The 24,306-nt window shown below is 38.8% G+C and overlaps 1 protein-coding gene across 3 annotated transcripts in view; it reads left to right on the forward strand.

Annotated features, from left to right (window-relative positions):
* The window catches only part of fbxo38 (F-box protein 38), a 55,165-nt gene that overhangs the window by 22,109 nt on the left and 8,750 nt on the right, over positions 1-24,306 (forward strand). For 2 of the 3 annotated variants that reach the window (XM_028031365.1, XM_028031366.1), the window contains exons 9-17: positions 329-499; positions 594-736; positions 10,075-10,255; positions 11,462-11,653; positions 11,786-11,941; positions 15,703-16,383; positions 17,575-17,675; positions 18,125-18,227; positions 22,579-22,745. In XM_028031365.1, the coding sequence (XP_027887166.1) occupies positions 329-499; positions 594-736; positions 10,075-10,255; positions 11,462-11,653; positions 11,786-11,941; positions 15,703-16,383; positions 17,575-17,675; positions 18,125-18,227; positions 22,579-22,745 (1,895 nt within the window). The remainder of the gene's footprint in view (positions 1-328; positions 500-593; positions 737-10,074; positions 10,256-11,461; positions 11,654-11,785; positions 11,942-15,702; positions 16,384-17,574; positions 17,676-18,124; positions 18,228-22,578; positions 22,746-24,306) is intronic. The other variant, XM_028031367.1, reaches the window with a different exon arrangement.

Below are 24,306 nucleotides of genomic sequence, written 5' to 3' on the forward strand. Positions count from 1 at the left end.
TTGAATGCGCTATTAAAAAACATAAATGACAAGGTTTTTATATACACTCTTTAGAGTTGTTTTAATTTCAGCTCTTAGGCACCAACAAAGAAGACATTTCCCTAGATTGCTGCTAAGTAGTAAATTAGTTGGCTAGTTTGTTTTTTTTCTCACCTTTTAATATGGGTAAATATCTTTTAAGTTTTGAAGTCTCATTTTCAAGACCAACCCGTTTTGATGACAACTGTATAATTAGTGTATGTGCCATAAAATCTAAATTTACTTATATCTTTTATATATAATAAACTGGGTGAAAACAGGTAAATGTTCTGCTGTTTTGCTAATGCAGGTAAGATGAGTCACTTGGAGCTGGTGAAATATGGCCTAGCTGATGTCATTGAGAACCCTGGCATCATCACGGATATCGGTATCAAGGTGGTAAATGAGGTGTTCACCAATATTAAATATCTGCTTATCTACAACTGTCCTCACCTTCATAACCCTCATCAGTGGATCACAGGTAAACCTCTTGCTTCTAATGCTGACATGTTAAAGTCTTCTATTTAGTCTCTATGTGGAATTGCAGATGTGTCTTCTGCTACCTTCATCTTCAGATCACTCCAGATGGAGCCGTCTTGTTGACCTTACCTTAGTTCGTTGTCATGCTATCAGATTGGAATCTTTCTGCCACTTCGTAGAGTTACTTCCCTGTTTGGAGTTCATCTGCTTGGACCAAATGTTCAGAGAGCCACCTAAGGTATTTTAGACACTCTCCTTCACATCATCCATTTTTTAAGCATTGGGGTTTTCTAGTTATGTAAAAAAGAAAAGTAAGCAAATTACTAAAATTTTTAGGGTGAGGAATGCCCGTATTAGAGACACCAAAGTTTTTGTTCATGTTTGTTATCAATATATCCGATAGTAAAGTCACCTACCAGTGTTTTTTCTTATTGCTTCCATGCTGTCAATTTCATGTTACTATACACCAGTGGTTCTCAATACGGGGTGTACTGATGGCAGTTTTTTTCAGACAAAGTACGAGTATTTCAGTTTAGGTACTTGCTGATATCGATACCAGGGTTTACCAGAGAAAACTTACTAAATCTGATGGTTGGGGAGTTGTGGCAGTCCAGGGTTTCCCCCTGTGTATTATAAGCCTGGCAGCCCGCCATACTTCACTAGCCCCCAGCCAGGCTAAGCATTGCTTGTTTTTAGGAAAAATATAATAATAATAATGAACAACAATAAAAATGTTTTAAAAATCACTTAATTTTCTTAAAAGCTAGAATACAAGCATCTCTGTTGAGTATTTCACTAGCGGAGTAGATTTATTCCTAAAAGAGTGGTTTATAGTTGATGCATTTAAAGCCAGGAGAGCAGACCAATCACACGAGTGGCGCCTCTGCTTGTTGCCTCCCGCGCTGCCATTGTTTGCTCTCTGAAGTTTGCCTCAGCGCGGATTGCGTGCCTCTTTTCACTCAAACTGGTCACAGGAGTCTAAAACCCAGAAAAGATTAGTTCTGGTTGCGCAGCTCTATGTGATTTGCAGGAATAACTTTCAGAGGTGCGCTTTGAGGGAGTGTTGAGAATGATTTGTCTTTGTGAACAAAGAAGTAAATGCAGTTTTTACATCTCAACATGCTGCCCAGCTTGTGCCTCTGTTTTCCCTGTAAAGTTTATGTATGTGTTCCCAGTTGGCCGGTGTATTAGTGATTCTGCTCAAGGCCAGCCCTGCATGATGGCCAGCCCTGCACTGCGCACAGAGATGCACAACAAACAGGAGATTGAATTCAATTCTGCGAATGTGGCTTTAGTAGCACTTCCATTTTGTGTGTGTCGAGTTTTTAACAGAAACTGTTTTGGTTTCTCAAGTTTGTGGGACGAGTTTTTCTGCTCTTCATGTGGCCGGCGTGCATTAACTCTGGCTGACTAAGTGGGCAAAGCATTTGATATGGTTTGGTGCATCGTATAACCAGAAAGATAATAGACTTAGACTTAGACTTGGGTTGCATACGGCTCAGGACAGTGTTTTGAGGTTCCAATGTTGTGAGGTTACTCCAGAATAAAATAAAATACAGTATAAAATATGAATATAAATATGAATATAAAATATAAAGTGCAGGACTGACATTAAAATGGAAGTTACTTAGCTCTGTACATGTGCAAGGTATGAAGTGGAGACCAGATTTTGAGTGCAGTCCAGTTCAGCAGTTTGATGGCAAGTGGGAAAAAGCTGTTTCGGAACCTGGTGGACCTCCACCGGATGCTGCGGAACCTCTTTCCAGAGGGCAGCAGGGAGAGAAGAGGTAAATTAAAAAATATTATTTTACTTTTTAAAGTAAAATAATATAAAACCAGCATGATGCGTGACTACGAGAGTGCGAAAGCTCCTCACCAGGCTGAACCTTCATGAGTGGTTTGCGCTGGTTCGTTAACCACTAACGCACCAGCCACCCAGGACCGCATACATAAACTTTACAGGGAAGACAGAATTAGGTGCTGAGCAGCATGTTGAGATGTAAAGGCTCCACATGATTCTTTGTTTACAAAGATAAATCATTCTCACTGCTCCCTCAACGCTCACATCTGAAAGCGCAACTACAAGTTATTCCTGTGGTTCACACAGTCCAGAGGAAGTGTAAGCCTGTGAGATGGCCTCACACAACTAGTGAGAAAGACTCTGGGATGCCCCACTGAGTTATCTCTGTAATGCAAGAACAGACGCTGAGAACGACGCAGTGCAGACGTGCGCGCCACATAACGAGAGCGCGCACACGGGGCAGAGAAGATGAGATGCAGCTTCTTCCTCAAAGTTATGAGGAGGAGGGTAAAAAAGCATGCACGTGCAGAGGGGGGGTGAAGGATGCTTGAGCCCCGGCCCCTTTTATCCTTGATGCCCCGAGTGCCCTTTTTGAGTTGTTTTTTTTTTCCCCAGAAACATTTTTATTCAATTTTTAATTATTTTAATCTGTCAGAAGGCCTGCTTGTGCCCCTCAGCAATTATATTTATCTAAATATAATAATTTAGCAAAATAAATTAGTCTGGTTGCCCTCAGTCTAATAATGACTCTCAGTTTCTCTGCCTCCATGTTGTTCAGACACCGGGTCCATGGTGAAGAGGAGGGGGCTGATCTGTACCCTCTAACTATCAAATTATGGGCAAGAATATTTTTTCATACACTGGTTTGTGAATAAAAACATAGGTCTGATGTTGACTTTAGAAAAACTGTTTCTATTTGTATTTTCTTAATTGCAATCGCAATAGCGGGAAAAAACCCACCTCGTCCCTAAACATAGAAATGCTTCGGCTGCATAGAAAACTTTTGACTTTAACTTAATCAGGCTGCTAAATGCCCGGTTCTCTACAGGCAGTCTGAGTCGGTCCCACCGACAGATATAAAGAATGTCTGTCTTTATATCAGACATCCTGACATAAGACACGGTACTGCGACTGTCACCGCAAGTCGCGACGCACCTAAAGCCCCGGTACCAACTGGTGAATGTTCGCTATGCTTCTCCTTACCTTTTCTACCAGGCGGGTTTAAGCCGCTGCAGGTGGGATCTGGGCTGGAGGTGACCGGCTGTAAATAGAAGTTATTGCAGAACCTCAAGTGTTAAAGGAAGATTCGGCCCAGAGCATTTAGAGTTCACAAAATAAACATCAAGGAAAATACTGTAGCAATAATTAGAACCGCAGCATAAAGCCAAACAGGCCACAATTAAATGAAACAAATTGTCTCCAAAGCATCGGCAGACTGACATAGGGGCCACCGGGAGATTTCAGGTAGATTCCAGAGATGCTCATCGCAGTGGCAGTACATGCAGGGCCGGCCAAAGGTAATATGGGGCCCCCCTCTAGCTGCACTAGAGGGGGCGCAAAAACGATGTGGGGAATTATTTTTCTAGTCAGCATTTTATGTACTTAACAGCTGCTTGTGTATGAAATGATCAATAACAGAGGAACAGTGCTGATTAGGCGCCCCTCCCCTCCTGCCAGCCGCTTTCCCTCCCATACAGATAGCTTGGGCAGCGTACAGTCGAGAACGTGCTGAGGCGCGTTTTTTTTTTCCTTTTAAATTTGAATTGTACTAATGCATTTGACAACAGGGAGCTAAAGATGGAGCAGCAGAAAAAAAACTCCGACGCACAAAACAGAAAATGGAAGAGGGGGAGGGATAAAAATGTTGGAGAGACGAAGAAAAGCTTTTCAAAGTGGTTGAAAGACAGTAGGTAAGTAATATTAGTGTATCAACAAGAGAGTTGTAAATATTCAGGTTAGTTAGCCTAAAATGACAGGTGGTTGTTGTCTCCGCCCCGTATTGAACCAATACGGGACGCGATTTATTCCGTATTGCTATAAATGTCTGATAGACACACCTATCACACACGTCTCAACAATAAGTGTAGTAATGATGACCAAAACAAAACACGGAAAATATTAAGGTTAGCCAAATTGTTGTTGTGGGACCTAAATATTACTCCCCTCCCCAACCCCCACGAACTGACGCTGTTGTCATGGTTGCGTAGAGACGGACACTACGCAGCCGAGCTGCTATCAACCCGCGTCTTTTTAAAATGTCCACCCGATACTACACCGTCCTTAGAAGCAAAAATACAGACGTGAGTGGGAAGACGCACATTCCAGGCTAAGCAATTACAGTGAAGTTTAATAGGGGCATTAAAAAAATGGGTCGGTGATATTCAGTGGCGCACAGTGGGTTGTTTGATATCAGACAGAATGGGTCAAGAGAGGAACACCTCAGATCCGTCAGAACCTAAAGAACCAGACATCAGTCATTTCCTGAGACCGAAAAATAGTATGAATGGCAATTTAAAGAACAAATCATACAAATAAATTAATAAATATTGTGAAGAGAAAACATTTTTTTCAACATTAAAAACATTTGTTAGGATTGTGTAGGGAAAACGTTGATATCTTTTACAAATACAGTGTTTTGTGGTCAATATTATTTCACAATTTTATTAATGTGGGTGGCCAGTTTGAATAAGGCTTAATATTAAGCTATAAGAATGATAGAAAACATGCTAACAAAATGCCTCAGACCTGCAGCCCATATGCGGTTCTAGAGACAGGCTAACAGAAGTAGCTCTTTGGCTCACTTACATTTAAATAATGAAATATTGCCCTGTTTTTTGTTTCATTCTTTTTTAATTGCCCTGTAGGCAGCAATTCATTCACATTTATTATTATTTATACTTTAATTAAAGATAAGTTGTACAAGTTTATGTCATAGGCGGGGAGGGGGGGCTGCCAATGACATGTTCGCAATACACCTCAAAGTATGTAGTGATCTATAAAGCAGTGTGCAGCCAAGTTGATGTAGACGTTAAATAGATATTGTTAGGGCTTATCGAGTTTTCTGAGGGAAACCCTGGATTCAGCATCATGTTCCATTTCATCAGACTCATTTTAATCTCTGAGTCAAAGTGTAAAAGGAAGCCAACTAGCAGCAAAGCATATGACTTTATAAAGTCTAATGATAAACATCACCAACTGTCCATGTGAATGTGATGAGTGGTAGTCTGATATGACAGTGATATTGTGATGCACCCAGTGCTTGTGTGTGGAAGTTATCTCACCTTGATGTTTTATGTTAAACGGTTACATTTTGAGGACTGGCCACGCCCAAATGCTTTGATGCAGCTAAAGTTCATAACTTTAGATCTTCAATGCCTCAAGACTGTGCTGAGTGATTGTGAAGTCTGCATGTCAAAAGCTTTAGAAGGAGTTTGCTCAAATCCAGTGTTGCATTCATGAAACAAACAGGGGTCCTTCATTGCGTGCGGCAACTTTATTTGCCTCACGCTGTGTGTATTTTCTTTCGGAATTGTTCTCCTCAGAAGCAGCCGGGCACTGATGGACAGAAAACCGCTACAAGGTTTCTTGTTTTTCAGAGCTACAATGTTAGAACTGACCAACTGACACACTTCCGCTACCCAACTGTTGTTGCGCCACACCCCCCCCCTCCTTTCTGTCTCTACTCTCTCACTCTCGTACTTCCTCTTCTGAGAGGGGAGATGTGCTACCAGCTCTCCTTCTGCTACGTCCATGCAGACTGAACCCCATGGGACTGTGCTCTTGATGAACAAACCTTCCATCCGCTGCCCTGGGTGCCCTGGGTAGCTGTGCAGAAAGCTGATGCAGTTCTGTTGAGGTCTCCTCATTTTCCAAAGGATCTGGACGGCCGGCTTCCTCCGGTTTCTTCCCCAGATTTTCCTCCTCGAAGTGATCATCCATCACTCCGTCTCTCTGTCGGTTCGAGTTGTCTATCCCCCAAAGCCTCTCTTTAGCCTTCAAGCAGGGATGGGTCTAGACTATGTTGGCTACTAGCTTCACTGTCTGGATCCGGTCATTTATCCTCAGTAGAAGCTTTCCCTCACCTGTATGCCATACAGTTTCTGCAAGGGTTGTGACTGACGGCCTTATCAGTCACCATTAACTCTATTCCCTAAGAGTTAACAAACCAAGTGAGCTATTCAGATCCTCACATCTGTTTTCACTGACTTGGCACATAGGGCCCTCCTACTCCGTTAGTCTGGGCCCCACGTTGGGCGCCACTTGTTGTTGCGCCACACCCCCCCCTCCTTTCTGTCTCTACTCTCTCACTCTCGTACTTCCTCTTCTGAGAGGGGAGATGTGCTACCAGCTCTCCTTCTAACGGGTTAATTGAGTTTTCTAAATCTGCTGGGATTTACCCTGTCCAGAACTGAAGTAAACTCTGTTTAAGCTGGTTTCGAGAAACGATTCGCCTGGATTGTGACGGCCTACATCCAGGTGTCCCACCCTTCTTCCCCCTGTGAATTAGCCAGACTGAGCAGCCTACAGCCAACTAGTTTCACAGAGCACACCTGTTAACGGTCGCTCATTCTCTATTTTACAACGTGCATTTGTTATTGAACCAGGTAGGTTTTAGTGACTCGGGCGAGTCCCAAGGATGTTGTTTTACATATGGGCTACCAGCAACCTAAAAACATTTTCCACCTCTTCCTCTCCAGAATCAAACATCACAGCTATTTTACAACCATTAAAGAACTTTAAGGTGACTCATTAACTGAATGTCCACAACATCTTTTAGATTTTCTTTATGCTAAATATTTTATTAGTAAGGCATTTTTGCAAGGGTCAGTACAGCTTAATTCAGTAGCAGAAATAATCAAATAAGTAAAATCAATCATCTAGTCTATCTTTCCCTACTGCTGACACTGAGAACTAAAAAAGGGAACCTTTGAGAGAGACGGACGGAGTTTGGCGTTTCGAACCCCAGACCTGGCTTGATGATGAAGAAGGTGCTGCAGCAGGAGGAAGATGTTGATCGGCGAAGGCAGGAATCTCTGTAGGTCTGATGAGCTTCTTCTCCGCATGGATGGTGAGGTCACACAGGACTTGGTGCTGGCAGGAAAAAAGGCACCAGTTCTTCGTCTTTGTCTTTGCCTTTGTCTTCATCTTTGTCTTTGGGGTCTGAACCCAGCCGATGAGAGAAGTGCGATTCGAAGCCACAGATTGTGGGCCAGACGGGTTGGTCTCCATGAGCAGGACAGTCTTCAGCTCTGTGGCCCCGGCTCTTCTTCAGCTGCAGAGTTCTTTGTCCATCTCGATCTTGGCTCGAAGCTGCCCGGAGGATCCAAAAAAAAGGTTCCTCTTTTGCACCCACCTTTTATAGGGTTTATCCACCCCCCTGGTGCGCCTGCTGTCTGCTTAGACAGATGATCTCATATCCATCACTGTCTTACAGACATTTCCTGATGTCTGTGCTAATGTCTCAGGGTTGCTCAACCTCCTGTGTCCCTTGCCTGCACAACCTTTCACCTACTCTCTACCTCCAACATATCAGTGATGTTTAATTGCAGCTACACCTTCTTACACCATTTCAAGTTCAATGTCAAAATCACATTTATCTCACATTTATTTTCTTTAGCTTCTCTGATTTAGCATTCATTTATGATTTTATAACCATAACTTATTAATTATACTTATTATAATCTTAATGTGAGTTATTACAGATGTTTTTCTGAAAAGAAACCAAGAATAATCCATGATTCTAATTATTTGATACCAAAGTTACAGTTACTTGTTTTTCTTGTAAGTGTTCTCACAAATGTACGTGTAAATATTATTACAAGTAAACCAATATTAATATAAGTATTTTACTTTGATTCTTATCAAATTACTCAAAATGTTTAGATTTCATTCAAACTTTCATGCTTTAAAATAAGGAGTAGTCTCAGCTATTTTTATAAATCTGCAGGCTGGAAACTTACTTCCTCTTTTTCCAGGAAACCTGCTTTTCCTGTTTAATGACTCTTTCTGACTGACTATGATTTCTTATGATTAGATAGAAAAAAGTAGAATTAAAGCAAAGTTTGCATGAGACAAAAACAACACACACAACCAGATTTATTTTATTGACACCTAAGTCTACTGCTGGGCCTTGATGTCACTTGAGTGATTCATTTTAAAGATAACTTTATTTATTATTACTGTTAAACTAAAATCTCCAGCATGGGGAAGTGTGATGAGCTCGGATTTTCTTGACACAACAAAACAGTGACGTAGCACGCAGCTCAGATTCTGTATTACTTCTGTGGCTGAACAATAACTGGGCAAATAAAGTGTGTTAAAAATGAAGAGAGTGTTTTATTCATAAATAGCAATAATTCAAATAAAATACTTCCAAGATGCAACACCAGAATGCTCAGAAGAGACAAAATGATGACCTTGATCCAAAATGACGAAGTTCATGTTGGGTTTGGGTCATGGTTTCAAACACTTTTTTGTAGGTCTTGATGATTTAAACATGGATACCTAATGTCATGATGATTTGTCAATCTATGGCTTGGGGCTACTTCTATCTATATACCAAGTTCCAGTTCTCTATGATGTACGTTTTGACCACATTAGGGGGCGTTTTAGAGCAGCTTGGACATGCCCACATTCATTTCATAATCTTTGATGAAGTTTGGTGAGTTTTTGAACATGTTAAGACTGCCAAAAAAGTCACTTAAAGTTGTGGAACAATTCTTGTTCTTACATAGGCCTTTGCAGCACTTTTACTGCTCTATAATTGGCCAATAATAAATGGCCAATAATAATTGGCCAAGTCTCTACCTCCTTTGAGAATGATCTGAAACAGTTTTGTCTATCAGTCATACGCTTTCTCATTTTAAGGGTGTTTTCAGACCCATTACTCCAGTATATTTAGTTCGACTGGGGACCAGAATTGCAACATTTGTTACATTTTTAACTGGTGCGGTTCGCTTTCATACTGCACTGTGTTAAACCATCCAAACTAATTGAAAAACCTGCTCCCCCCTTCACCTGTGCAGCACTGCACCAAGAACTACAGAAGGAATTGACATAAAACCTTTGAAGAAGACCAGTGCAACTTTCTTCTTTGCACAATGTAAACAAAAATGGAGTTAATCTGAGCTAATCAGATTTTAGCTGTTGAAGTATTTCTCCATTGATATACATACATAACTGGATTGGACATTATTGCTGTGCATCACTGGAGGTAGTGATGTGCTCCTGCAGGCACCATCACTATGAGTCATATCCTCAAAACCATAATGTTCAAATGCGGGATGAACAGGAGTCTGTCACAAAAATTAGCCTTATTTTCTTACCTGATTTCTGTAAAATAAGGTTTTAATTAAAGCTGAGAAAATTGCTGATTTGATATGTAAAATATGTATTCTCCCTGAATATAAATTTATAAACAGTTTAGTTTCTGTCAGTTCTGTCAAGATGCAAGAGAGGACTAAGCAATTTTCTCTTTTATATTGGTCAATAATTAAATTTTGCATAATTGCCACTATTAAAATTAGTGGACTCCAGTCTGCTTGAATTCACACTACATTCAAACCACTCCAGAGTTCATTTCAACCAAACAGTGGCCAAAGTTTTTAAGGCGGACCAGAGTTCACCTTTTTGGTCCGCATTAGGGTTCAATTGTTCATTCAGACCTCCCCAAATAAACCGAACCTTCTAAATAAACAAACTAGAGTTTGATTCAAGCGGACTATACAGGGCTGGTGTGAACTGCATCCTAAGTGTCGATTTTGTGTGTCTGACAGGGCTGTGCCAGAGTGGGACTGAGCGCAGGAACTGGTATTGGTGTGTCATCTGCACTTGTGAGCAACCAGAATGCCAGCAATGACAATAATCAGCACCATCACCCCAATGAGGCCAATATGCCTCCTGCTCCTCCACCTGTCAACAATATCAATAACAACCAAAGGCAGCAGGAACATGATGGTAAGTCCTACAAAAATATAACTTAAGCATTCATCTCTTCTGTGAACCTTTTGACAGACTTGGTACTGTTTTTTTTTTTAGGAAAAAAAAAGTTTTTTTTTAGATTTTTCTTTTGTGCAATTTGTTCCAAAAAAACAAATAGAATATTTTTAGAATCGCACATCTGCGATTCTAAAAAATATTCTATTTGTTTTATTTTTTTCTTCAATTTCTGAAATTATTAAGATTTTAATTATTTTGTGAAGCTTGTAAGTAGAAACTATACAACTGACTGGAGATTTGCTTGGATTTTTTTAAATGAATAAAGTAGTACAAGCGGGCACAGCCAAATCTTAATAACCACTTGAAAACAGTTAATGTTTAGACATTCTTAACCCCTTAACCTGCAACGGAAAGCCCTTGTGCCGTTTTCCCACTGTATTTTCTGGGGATGAAGGTTAAGGGGCCTTTAATAAGACTATGCCCATATTTAATAGTAAAATAGTTTAAATCACTTTGGAGTACTGTTGATATTTTGACAACAAAGTGTCCCAGCTGAACGTCAACACATCATGGGCAGCCGTTAGTAAAAACTTCCTCTTATGGCGATTCCTCCTAATTGCTATTTATAAGATGTCTTATTTGCCACCTCACAGGTGTGGTAAATAAGATGTAAGAGGTTCGGGCTGATTGAATGCTACAGGCAGCCATGTGGAAGTCACCTTATGTTTTTTTTACCATTATCTATGATATTTACATTCAGCTTGGCATTGTCTCAGGGGAATAATTAATCTAAATACAGAGAGAGGTTCTATAGACTTTATTGCTCAACATCATTTTTTGGTTGGGTGTCTGTTTTTTTTAGCATTTTTTTTCTATAATGTTTCATTGCACACTTAGTTCTGCATATAATATTCTGTGCATATATTCAGGCAAAAATTCAAGGCTGTACTTTTGTGCGTTCTGAATTAACAGGTTTACCATATTTTCGGTACAAATAGGTTATGCCCTAAGTAACTAACTATTCTGCCTACCTACCTTACTTCTTTACTTGTTTTTCACAAATCTGTCTAAATCTGGGTTTGTGGACACTTGGATAATGGATAGGGGGCCGCTGGCCCAAAAAGAACGCTGAGAAACACTGCTCTAAATAAACCCTCGCTATTTCTGTCTATCCCACAAAGCAGTGGACTTGAGGAATAATATTTGCATATATTTTCTTCCAAGAGCCGCTAGAAATAAATGGATTGCAGGAAGAAGATGAAGAAGAAGTGGATGAGGTTGCATATGAGGAAGAGAAAATGGAGATAGAGCCTCATATAGACATAAAAGAAGCAGAAGATGGAATAGGGATAGAAAATATGGCAGGCCCCATTTGTCAAGCTGGAACATCACAACCTCCTGATGAGGAACAAGCAGGTTTTGAACAATTCTTTTCTTTGGATATGTAAACTATGATATTGTACTTAAATATTCTCCTATTTTTGTTGTTCAGAAAAGTTTAACTAATTTATTCTTTTTTTAACAATATTTTTTTCCTTCCACCTCTAGGTCCCAGTGGTGTGAACCATCGGTGTAGAACCGCTAGTGCTGTTGCTCCTAAGCTTCCATCAGCTGTTTCAGACTCTGATAGTGATGAAGAGGAAGGCCTCGTTTCCAGGCTAATACCACCTACCTGTTTGCAGGAGCCAGCATCCTGTCCAAAAGGTGCGAGCTCAACTCAGGACGCACATCTAAGTGCTCTCTTACCCTGTAGATTTAAATAAATCTTTTCTGTTGGGCCAACTTTTAGTGTAATCTTTGATTAGTTTCTCCAAAGTAAAGATTCAGTACATTTTTAATTGAGGCATTGCTTTCTTTGATTGTTTTTTGGGCTGTGTAGCTGAAGGAGGCACGGAGGCAAAGAGCACAGCACCTCCGCATCGTCAGCCATCAATATTAGAACCTTATCCAATTTTTCCCTGACACCACAGCAAATTTGGAATCAATTTACAACAATCACACTGGACCAACTAAGAAAATGCATGAGCACCACATCCATATTTTCATAAGTCACCAAGAGAGACTACATTTGTCCAAAATACTAGCTGCAATTATGAATATATGGGCATATTTATACATATATGCTGTCAATATGTATCATTTATGGCTTTGCATATATGCAAAACAAGTGAATTTAATTCTGAAACCTATGGAGCTAAATTGGGGCTGACAAAATCTGGTTCCGTTGATTCATAATTCCACTTCTAATATGGCAGACAGTGGCGGATTACCAGGCTATGTCAGGCCATTTCTCTAGATTGCTCAAGTATCAATAGTGAATCTATCTGTTTTCGTTCTCATTCTTCCTCTTTTAATGAAGAGGAAGAAGCATCCATACTACTTGGCATGCAGCTCTACCATGCCAAGTAGAGCTTTGACCTCAGTGGCAGAAAGAGAGCTGCAGTCTTGCAGCTCTCTTTCGCTTTACTTTGAGAGCATGGGAAATGTTAAACACGGACTAAAATGCTGTTCAAATTTGTCAATATCATATTTTTTCCACTGATATTGGTGTGGTGTGTTGACATAAGCAGGTTATATCAGTGAAGCTTGTTGTTTTTCAAAATCAGACACCTACACATAGAATATCAATGATGTTTAAAGACATATCCAGTTCCACACCACTGTCATCCATGTCAAAACAGGATAAAAATTTTGAAACTTGAAAAAAATAATCTGAAACTGAAAAGAAAAACCTTGAATCTCAAAAGTAGCTTTGAACATTTTTTTTTAGATTATTTTTTTTTTCTTTTGAAAAAACTGTATTCCTCCAAGTTAGCTCAATAGAAACCTTTTAAGTAAAGTTCTCCCGCTCAAGTTGCCATAGGAGCGTTGGTCAAGGCAGATGAAGTGTGAGAGCAAAGGACAGAAAGAAAAGTAATTGTGGAAGTTGAGAAGTATAGTATTTTACACATCCATTCAATAAATTTATGATTGAAAAGTCCATTTATTTTAGGAACCTCATCACTAAATGAAATATATTACATATAATTTCATGCAGATGGATGTTTGAAAGCCTTTATTTCTGTTAATCACAATGATTTTCTACTTAGTTATTGAAAACATGACATTTAAAGTAGAATATTATATGAGAGCAATAAAAAATATTTCTAAAAACAGAAATATGAGCTTAATGAAAAGTGTATTTCATACCTGCTAAGATTTTATTTTGAAAGGTACTTTTAACAAAACTCATCATTGAATATCAATGTATGCAACACCACACAGCCTTTATCGCATGGTCTTGCATTTGTGGAAGTGCATGCAGTGTACTAGTATGAGTGAAAGGTGGCACGCGGGATTGGCGACGAGTTCAGTGTGTCAGCTTAACCCATCTTTGCTGACCACTTACCTGAAATCTTTCCTACTCACAGTATCAGCATCCACAACGTCTCTTTGGAGACTTTAATAACATGAGTTACAACAGTTAAGTTTCTCTTTGTATAATTTATTTTTGAATTTAATTAAATCAAAAGCACTATACTTGGAACATATCCTTCTTAGTTTTTCCAGATACACCAGCCACATATAAAATGACTGTTTTTCTGCCTCTTTTTCTCTGTTCTGTCATTGGACTTAGTGGAATGTTATTGTTTTTATTTAATTTAACATATTTTAAATTGTCTGCTGTGTTGTTAAATTGAAAAGGCAATAAAGTTAAAAGAACAAATCTTTTAGTATTGAAAGTATGTTGGCATAGCAGCAGTGACAAATGTTAGGCTATTTTTTCCTCGTGTTTTTGGGATCTGTCATTCGACCACAAATATCCTGTGGCTTTAGGTTTTAAGTCAGAACTCTGTAGTCTGTGAAGTTCACTCTCAGAATCAGTGTTTAACTTATGTTTACTCATGTTATCCAACTTTGTTTGATTACATATCCTGGTCATTAAATGACCGCTGCCTTAGTCATTTGCTTCTCAACACAGGCCAACCACATGAGGGAGTGGGAGTACTTCATAGCTCATAGAGCCGATAAAGAGGGAGAATGTATATTTTTTGTGGACTTGCAATTTCTTTGGGAGTCTTTTCACTTCTCAGCATGAGGCGTTACTTTTGATTTCCCAGCATGTTCTCCAAGATCTGGGATATCTTTTATATTTTCAGTGATAGTTTACTGTGGTCACTGGAACTTGAAAACATTTTAAGATATCTCCTTGAAGCTGTTGTTGCACAAAGTGCTCCTCTCCTTCCAACTTCCTGTCACTGAGAGGCTAATACATGCTCCCTTTGTGAAGCACCTGCCTCCCCCAACTTACTTCTTCCTATGAGAGGGTTAATACCTAACAGTGTACACCTCCGGTACTTAGATCCCTAGACTGTAGAGTATAACCCACCTCAGAATTCAAAGAGAATCTATCTACCTGGTTTATTGGAGAAGATTTGCCTAGGTTCTAAGAGCCTACATCTGAATGTCTCATGCTGCTTCTTTCCATGGAATAACCAACTGGTAATCTGAGTCAGCTAGGTCCCACAGAACACGTTATCACAGTTGCTCTTCTCATTTCACAACTGGCTTTTGGAACTGATCCAGGTATGGTTTAGTGACTTTGGCAAATCCCAGGGATGGTGTTTAATTTGGGCTCAGGTAACCTTTAAATGCTTACCATAAATTTGCAAACCATGGACTAAAACTGTTTTACTACTGTTGAAAAATAAAATAATTATAAGAAGAATATATATTGATCACCAACAAAAGAACTAAATAAAGATGAGAGGGCCAACAGATTTGCTTAATTTGCTTCTGTATGAGGGAGCAAAGTGATGTGCCAACTAAAGAGAAAAGGTCTCAAGGTCTCCATAAATTTGCTGTAAGGATCCTTAGGTGAAAATCTGAGTTTTTCCAGCTTCAGATTGTAAAGACCTTCTCTAACCCAGTGGTCATGAGACAGGGGAATGCTTAGTTCCCACTTAAGTAAAATAAGTCTGCTAGCCTAAGGGGTAGTGAAGGCTAGGACCTGTTACAGAGAACGTGAAAAGCACCCATCTACAGGGATGCCAAATATAGCTGAATGGATTGGGAACGATTGTCTGATTATATGGTTGAGTAAGTGTTTTGAAAATGTTACCCCAAAACCTGCTTTATAATTTGGACAAGCCTGACTAACATGTGAGTATGGTTAGCTGGCGACTGTCTACACCTATTTGTAAGTACATTTTTGCTAATTTTGCATTTGTACAATGCACTTTATAGAATATATTGCACTAGATTAAGGTATATCAGGCACAAATTGAGGATTTATTAATTAAATTTTTGGCAGCCTCCCACTGTTCCTCCTCCACATCCGCACCGAGTTCCTCGTCCCATACTGTTTTAATAAAAGTTTTTTTCAGAAATCTGTTGCACATTTTAAATTTCTATTTTGACATACCTCTATCTTTCTACTCTAACATAAAATAAATTTGTGTACATATATACTTCTTTTTATTCAGGTAAAGGAAAGACTCCTCTACGACGATGCAAAAGCGTTCCTGTCTCTGATCAGGGAAAGGCTCAGGTGACACAGAGCACCTGTGAGAAGAGCTGTCAGGTGACCAGTGAACAGATCAAGGCAGACATAAAAGCTGCTACAGAAAACTGCAGAAGATCTGGAAATAAAGAAAAGACCTCTGAGATTGTTGGGGGCACTGTGAGACAAAGGGCTGACAGTGGGCAAGTTCAAATCACTGGCAGTACTGGGGCAGCATCAAGCAGCAGAACAAGACCTATAACTGGATCTTTGAGCAGGGTCGAAGCTGATACAGCTCCCTCCAGACATGTGGATGGATTTGGGAGGATAACTAACCAGAACACCTGCAGACCAACCACTTACAGATCTACGTCATGCAGTAGGACTGAATGTGCCAAGTCTGACATGCAGACCGAGGACAGTTTCACAAGTGAGAAAGGGGAGAGTGCTGGTCCTGTCAGTGTGGGATGCATGACAACAGGCTGTTCTTCTACTGGGACATCAGCACAGCAGGAAAGACACGGAGGCAGACAGCCAACCAATGCTGGGATACCATCTGTTATTTGTTCCCAGCATAATGAGGGCGGTCAGAACTTTGTTCCAAGGCGGCCTTTAACAAGATCTTGCACCCACACATCTTTGGAGTCTTTGGAACCAACATCAGGTCATACTAAGTTTAAAATTTATGTCTTCAGTGGAGCTCTGCTAGTTAGAGTTTTCCCCCACCAAACTGATTACATAGTATAACAGAGGCTAGTACTGGAGTGTGGTTCTGTAGAAAAATCGGTTTGACTTTCCACATCAAGAGATCCAGTTCTAAGCCACATTATTACACCACATTATGTGGCTCCTATACTTCAGTAAAAATTTGCTCCTGCTTCTGATTTTTGAATGTTTTTTTCTAGAATATCCCCACAGATCATGCTGTTTATCCCTGCATTCTTTCAAACAAATTACATATCTGAATCTGAATTTTTAAATTCCATTTTAAATAATCAGGGTACACCTGTAAGTCTTAGCTGATCAATAAAAGGTAAATGGAGTTGCATAGTGTGTAATGAGTGCAGCTAACCACTCAAAAATATTTACTCTGGAACCCCATTCACCCAGCTACACTTTCAACACACACACAGTCTAAAAGGCACCCAATAGCTCAAGGGTATAATCCTTTGCTATTCCACACCTATTTTGGGAACAGAGGAAGATGTATCATAATCATTTGTAACAAACAAAACTCAGTCAGACAGATTTTAACTAGCCCACCCTAGTGTGTTTTTGATCATTACAGCATATTCAAGCATCTGTAAATTAATAAAAGGTATCCAACCTTATCCAGTGATACAGCTATAGACAATATATAGTTTTCTGAGGCTGTACAATTTCATTATTGACTTTCAGCAGTGCCATTCCAGGGCTATGAGAAACATGGTGATAAGCAACATTGTTCTAAAAGGTTTAAATAAAAAGGGGATTGGACATAGCTTTTTTTAGACAATTTGGCTAAAAGCCTAGCTGAATTCTCTGTGGTGGATTTAAAAGTGAGGATTCAGTCATGCTTAAGATTTTGTGATTACCCCCACAGTTACAAGTGCTTTTTTGCTAAAATATCCAAATAAGTCCCTCTTTAATATCTATCAATAGTCTCATTTAGCATTTTAGTAGTTTTGTTTAAGCAAATGAAAAAGATAAAAGAAACTGGTTAAAATAGGGAATTAAAAGAAATTCTTAGTGTATTAAATTGAAAAACAGAAGAATTCCTCTAAGACATATGACATGCAATGCAAACTGAATTGCATAGAACACATTTTTTTCCTGAGTTTTTGTCTAATGTATGTACTATGTTTCCATTTTGTAGATCTTTCAAAAGCCAGGCCTCGAGTAGCAGTGAGGAGGAAACGGATGGCTGACAAATCAACCAGCACCTCTGACCCAGTCACTGAGGATGATCATATACAAGTGAATACATACAAAGGAAGCTTGACTGATTTGCTGTTTTTAGTTGAATAATATATCACAATGGGTGATAACTCAAATGGTCTATCCATGTGAGTTGATAGACCTATTATTTAACTACTTCACATTGAACAATGCCTAATGTACACCTGATGGAAATTTCATAAGCAAAAAGTTAAGACATGGGTTATTAATTTGAATTTACAGTATATTGATAATTTTTATGTTGCTTTGTTCTCCAAGCATTCCATTATGTAACGAAGATTTTTGAATATCCCACTCATTTTGGTCTAGGATGTTTTATTGTAGTTTTCCTTTTGTTTTTGAGCAATGCACTTTTTCTGTTAATCTAATTAGAGTTTCTACTTAGTATGTGTATTTGAGGAATAATTAGCATTATACTTGATGGATATGAATTTTATTCATTTTTGACATACTTTTTACTTGGACAGGTTTTGTCTCTGAAGAGTAAGAATCTGGTGGGCATCACTCTGACCAACTGTGGAATCACGGACCTGGTCCTCAAAGACTGTCCCAAAATGATGTTCATTCATGGTAATTAAGAGAAAGTGGTAACACTGATGTTTGTCTCAAATTGATCATCATTTGGCAATCTTAAGTAAATATGTAATTAGTCTTAATTCCTGGCAACAAATTACTTACCTTTTATCAATGTAAAATTACATTTCCTCAACTGGTTCAGTGTTCCACAACCAGGACAAAAACCACACTGCTCTTAATCAATCCAAGGTTCAGCTATCTGGTGGACCCTCCACTCCACAACCCTGAAATAGACCTTACCAGGGAGGCTTATGAGTGTGAGCCCTCTGTAGTTGGAATACACTCTACTATTTTGAATAAGAGAACACTACTCTCTCTTTAGTTTGTTTGTTTTTATTCTGATGCTGCTGTGATGTTTTCAGAACAGGAAATATTCAGATTCAGACTGTTTATTTTCATTCAACATAACATCAGATGTGTACTGCAGAACAAAATAATGATGCCTACTAGGTCACAAAGAGAAACTACGAAGCCCCCTAGGGGACATGGGGAATTTTTTTTCTTTTGCTTTCCCTCGCAATACTGTACTGGTCAGTTATACAGCATAATTGAATACTGTAAGCCTTTCTTACGGTGGGCGCCGTACTTTATGCTTTAATATAAGGTTATGTGAGGTTTTTCCATGAATGTTAGTATCTTTTTGTGAAATATCTGAAGTTTTATATCTTACTTTAGGATAGAAAGGCACCACAAACCTACGATGTAAACAGAAACTTTCCGTAAGTAGGAAAGAAATGTCAATGTCAATGTCAATGTCAAATTTATTTATATAGCACCTTACAGCAGACAAGACTGCACCAAAGTGCTGTACAAAACAACAACACAAAAACAACAACACAAATGACAAAACAGAACACACATCATTTAAATGCCAGAGAGTAAAAGTGAGTTTTAAGAAGCGATTTAAAATGGTCCAGGCTGTGGGCAGATCTAATCTGGAAAGGTAAGTTATTCCATAAAACAGGAGCAGCAACAGAAAAAGCTCGATCTCCTTTCCTCTTAAGTCGAGTTCGAGGAACTGTAAGTAATAACTGATTATTTGATCGTAGCGTTCTGGACACAGACTGGAGATTTAAAAGGTCCCGAAGATAAGGGGGGGCTAACCCATTTAAAACTTTAAAAGTTAACAAAAGAATCTTAAAATCTATTCGATAAAAGACAGGCAACCAGTGTAAAGATGCCAGAGTTGGCCTTATGTGGTCATGCTTCCTGGTTCCTGTGAGAAGCCGTGCTGCTGCGTTATGGATCATTTGAAGATCATTTGAAATAAAAATACATCCTAATTTGGACTATTTCTGAGTTATTATCGCGGGTAATCTGACAGTTTTGATTGTGTCTCTGTTGTGTTCGTAGTCTGGATGGTTTAAAGAGCTGCTTTCAGTGCCGTTCCATCTTAGCCTTAACAGACATAAACATGCAGTAAATAAATCGATTTTCAATCAGTGTTTTGCAGCAAACAGTTTTTATTCTTAACAAGTTTGTATTATTAAAAACACGACAAACTAATGATGGTAAAGGGCCGCACTGGGTTAACTCGGGGAATCTCATCTGTCAATGTATCAATCAACTCCAAACCTCTTTTTTGTTCTGTCACAATTATCGATTTATTCCATTTTGATGATCATGCTCCAAACTTTGCAAGGACTGACCGCCCCCGCTCACCGCTTCCTAATACACACAAAGCCAGTATCCTTCCCATTCATACCTGGTGACGTCACTCCCACGTCGACACACCTAAGTGTCAAAGTCGCTTGCTCCTGTCATATCAATAATTACTTTTTTCATTCATATGGCTCTTAAAGAGCCTCAGTGAAAACTTGTTTGTTATTATTAACTGTTTGGTGCAAAAAACAGATTGAAAATCGATTTATTTTTTCCTGCATGTTTATGTCTGTTAAGGCTAAGATGGAGCGGCACTGAAAGCAGCTCTTTAAACCATTCAGACTACGAACACAACAGAGACGCAATCAAAACTGTCAGATGACTTATTACCCGCGATAATAACTCAGAAATAGTCCAAATTATAATGTATTTTTATTTCTTTCCTACTTACGGAAGGTTTCTGTTTATATCGTAGGTTTGTGGTGCCTTTCTATCCTAAAGAAAGATATAAAACTTCAGATATTTCACAAAAAGATACAAACATTCATGGAAAAACCTCACATAACCTTATATTAAAGCATAAAGTACGGCCGGCGCCCACCGTAAGAAAGGCTTACAGTATTCAATTACGCTGCATAACTGACCAGTACAGTATTGCGAGGGAACGCAAATGTTTTGCGAGGTAACGCAAAAGAAAAAAATTCCCATGTCCCCTAGGGGGCTCCATAAGAAACCAACTAAATAAACTATAAAAGAATATGAAAGAAGAATAAAGGAATAATACAGGATAAAATAGAATAAGAACCAGATCAAAAAAGGGGGAGGTTGTATAAATATAAGTGCAAACTTCGCAATTTATGCAAGAAATGTATCAGGAATAATATGTACAAAACGATCAAAAACAGATAAAATAATATTATAGTCTTGGATTATTTGGCATGATTCAAAAATCTGATAGTTGGGTAGAACTTGTTTGCATATCAGGCTGCGCTATCTTCTGCCTGAGGGTAAGAGAGAAAACAGAACATGAGAGGGATACTTGGCGATACTTGTTTCCCTCAACAGGTAGCGTTGCTTTGCTAGGTCCCCAATGGGTGGCAGCGTGACCCCAATAATTTTTTCAGCTGACCTCACCACTCTCTCCGCTGCCTTCCTCCTGCTGTCATGCCACAGAGAGATACTGCTGCTAAGCACACTCAGTGGTGTCTCTGCAAAGCTCCAAAAAGCAGATTTTGCATAATACCTCCTCCGTCCTCTTAGGAGGGAAGGAGAATTTTAAATTCTATTCTGGTTTTAAGAGGAAGTAAATGAAAGGAAGCTAAAGTACAAGAGAAGAAATATTACCTCTCTTACTGTAGCATTTTCAGCAATCAGCTGAAGGCGTTTAACTGCATTTTATAGACCTTCTCATTGTAAATGTAATGTCATCCAGATCAAGTGATTGACTAAGCTGTATCTGTCTCAGTCAAAAGAAGCACTGTTGTAAACTTATCCACTTTATTCATTTGTCAAACTCCTCTAGTGACTTTTTTGGAGACATTTATGGCAACAACCAAGGCAACAACGCTCTTCAGCAGGCAGTCTGAGCAGCCCTTAGCCACTATTAGCTTCTCCGTCGTCTTGCTTTCTAAGCATTACAGTCAGTCTCACACAGTCATAGAAGCATTTTGGCTTTTATGACTTTCGCCAATAGCCAGAGCAGAGCAGACCCATTCTACTCCGTATACACATTGCAAATAAATCACACATGTATAAAGCTGAGTAACGCTATAACTGTGTGACCCAAGAGGCCAGTAGTAAGACAGTTTTTGGTAGGGGTGTACCGATTTGTCGGCCATCCTTAATTTTGGCATGATCGGCCTATTTTTTATATGTGAAGCCAATCTTATCCACTGACGTTATCAATGTCGGCAAAGGTTTAAAAATCAACTACTGTGCTTTTCTTTTCTCCTGTGAGAGAGGTTTGACTGACAAACCTGCCGACCAGGTCATGTCTGCACATTTACAGCAATACTCACCCTGTTGCCAATTCAGCAACTTTTTTGATATATTAAGCAACATTTCAGACAAAAACTAGTATCAGCCAAAATTGGAATCGGTAAGTTAGTCTTTTTAAAAAATCGTAATCGGCGATCGGCCAGAAAACTGTAATTGGTGCATGCCTAGTTTTACGCAGAATATCCATCCATCCATCTTGCATCACTATAGTGGGGCTGCAGAGGTGCTGGCGCCGATCTCTAGCAGTCAACGGGTATCCAAGAGAGGCAGGGCAAGAGGCAGGGCACACCCTGGACAGGTTGCCAGTCATTTGGAGTTAAGCAAAATAATGCCAAACTAAAGGAATTACATGAAAATGTCATAAGTTGTGCAAAAACATAAAGATAAATAACCCATTTACACAGTTTATCAACAATAAAAAAAAGAGTTGATTTGGGGGTACGTTTTACTTTAAAAACCATTTATTGCAGTCTAGGAAGGCCTCTGTAAATTGAAAATTGCATATATTACAGAGAGAGGTATTTTGCACCCCTAACCTAATTTGTAAATTATTTTGCATCTCTGTGTGAAAAATAGTGATCTTTTTTTTAATTATAAAAGAGCTTAAATGTCTGTTTGTTAACCGCATAATGCAGTCTTTGTATCTTTGATTAACTTTTTCATGTTTATATTTGTATAAAAATTAGTTCATTGATGTCTTTGTATCTACATATGAGCTCTCTCTTGTGCTTTCCTCTTTTTGCAGCCACTAGATGTCGTGTTTTGAAGCAGTTGAAAATAGAAAGGGCACCCATAGTCAATAGATTTGACTTTGCTCAATGTAAGAAGCTTGACATGGACCAGGTTCTGGATCAGATACTAAGAATGCCACCTGAGAGAAATCGTATTATCTACATGCGTCCTATGCATCAGGTTGGTGATAAATTATCTCCAATTCTTTGAAGACTTCAATTTTAGACAAATTCTATTACTAGGACAACAGCTGATCATTAATTAATGATCTTTAATAGAGATCATTAATATACTGGCTAAATTGTAAAGGACCTAACACTGATTCTTGTGGGGTCCCCATATGTCACACCAAGTTACTTGGCCGTAAATCACAAACATACACACATTTTCCAATAGGAGACACTTACAAACGTTCATGCATTCATATACTGAATTAGGTTGCTTACTGGTAAGCAACCTAAGGCTAAGTGCCTTACCCAGGAGCGCATTGAGATGTGATTACTCATCCCAAGATTACTACTTTTCCCATTGAGGCACAGTGACTTGTTTAAATCTTCTGCAGTGTACTTTAACAAGGTTCAAAATAATTTTTCTTCATTGGTGGAGTATTGCACAGTGAGTGTGCATAGAACCCACTCTGACTAAGTGCATTGCTTAATTTTTTCATGGGAATAAAATGTATCAGCTTTTTCCAGGTATTTCTGGAGCTCTTTCTCGGTGTTTCCTGACTCTCAAGCAATTTTTTGCTCCTTTGTCAGAAGTGTTCCGAGAGGTGGGTAGCTGTGTCTTAATAATGGTCAAATGATGTTCTTCCCACTTTGTGTTTATGGCTCCAATAGTACTCACTGGGGTTTTAGAAAATGCACCAGCAACCACTGCTTTAGTATGACTTGAAACAGTAAGAGTTTCTTCTTAAGGTTTCTTTAATTTTACCAGTTGTAGAACTGTTTAGTTGTTTGGTTATATTAAACATGGATCATTTTAAACAACTTATTGATTTACACATATCTGTGAGAATGTTTTTTCCCTGGAATAATGGCTAATTCAGCAGAATTATTGGCCTCCTTATTACTTGTCATTTCAATCTTTACCCATAACATGTGGACTCATTAGTTTTGATTCTTTTGTGTGTGGATTGCTTTGGTGGTTGCCGACATCTGATGTCAATTTTAAGTCAGTGGCCCCGTTATAAATATTTCAGTTAAGAAAAACTGTGCTCAAAAGTTTTACACACTTTTCATGTGTAAAACTGCATCCAGTATCCATTGCATCTACTGGATACAAGGGTAATATTTGAAGACCTGTACGGCTCCCAAAGAAGAGCTGCCTCTTTCCACTCCCAAAAGGCTCTAAACTTAGTGTCATATGTAGCATCATATTTTAGCTTAACTTGACAGATATGAGTGTTTTATATGTTAATAAATCCTTTAACATTTAATGGTTTTATGAGAAGCCTTATAATTGCCTAATTTTCTGTATTTTCAGATTTTATTACTTTTGTGTAATATTCTAATCAAACTTTTAATTTTTATTTAACACAAGAACAAATGAACAAACCATTTCAAGCACAGTACCATACTACTAATAATAACACTAATATATCATGTAATCTTTTAATTTACAGCCTGATGCTGCTTCATTTACACTTGTCAGTCATACTTATGGATTTTTGTTATGCACTCCTCACCATTGTCTACTGACTGAGAGAATGAACAAATTGTCCACCCTACTGCTGTGTCTG

This window comes from Xiphophorus couchianus, chromosome 11 (assembly GCF_001444195.1).
Source record: "Xiphophorus couchianus chromosome 11, X_couchianus-1.0, whole genome shotgun sequence".
In the NCBI taxonomy this organism is placed as follows: Eukaryota; Metazoa; Chordata; class Actinopteri; order Cyprinodontiformes; family Poeciliidae; genus Xiphophorus; species Xiphophorus couchianus.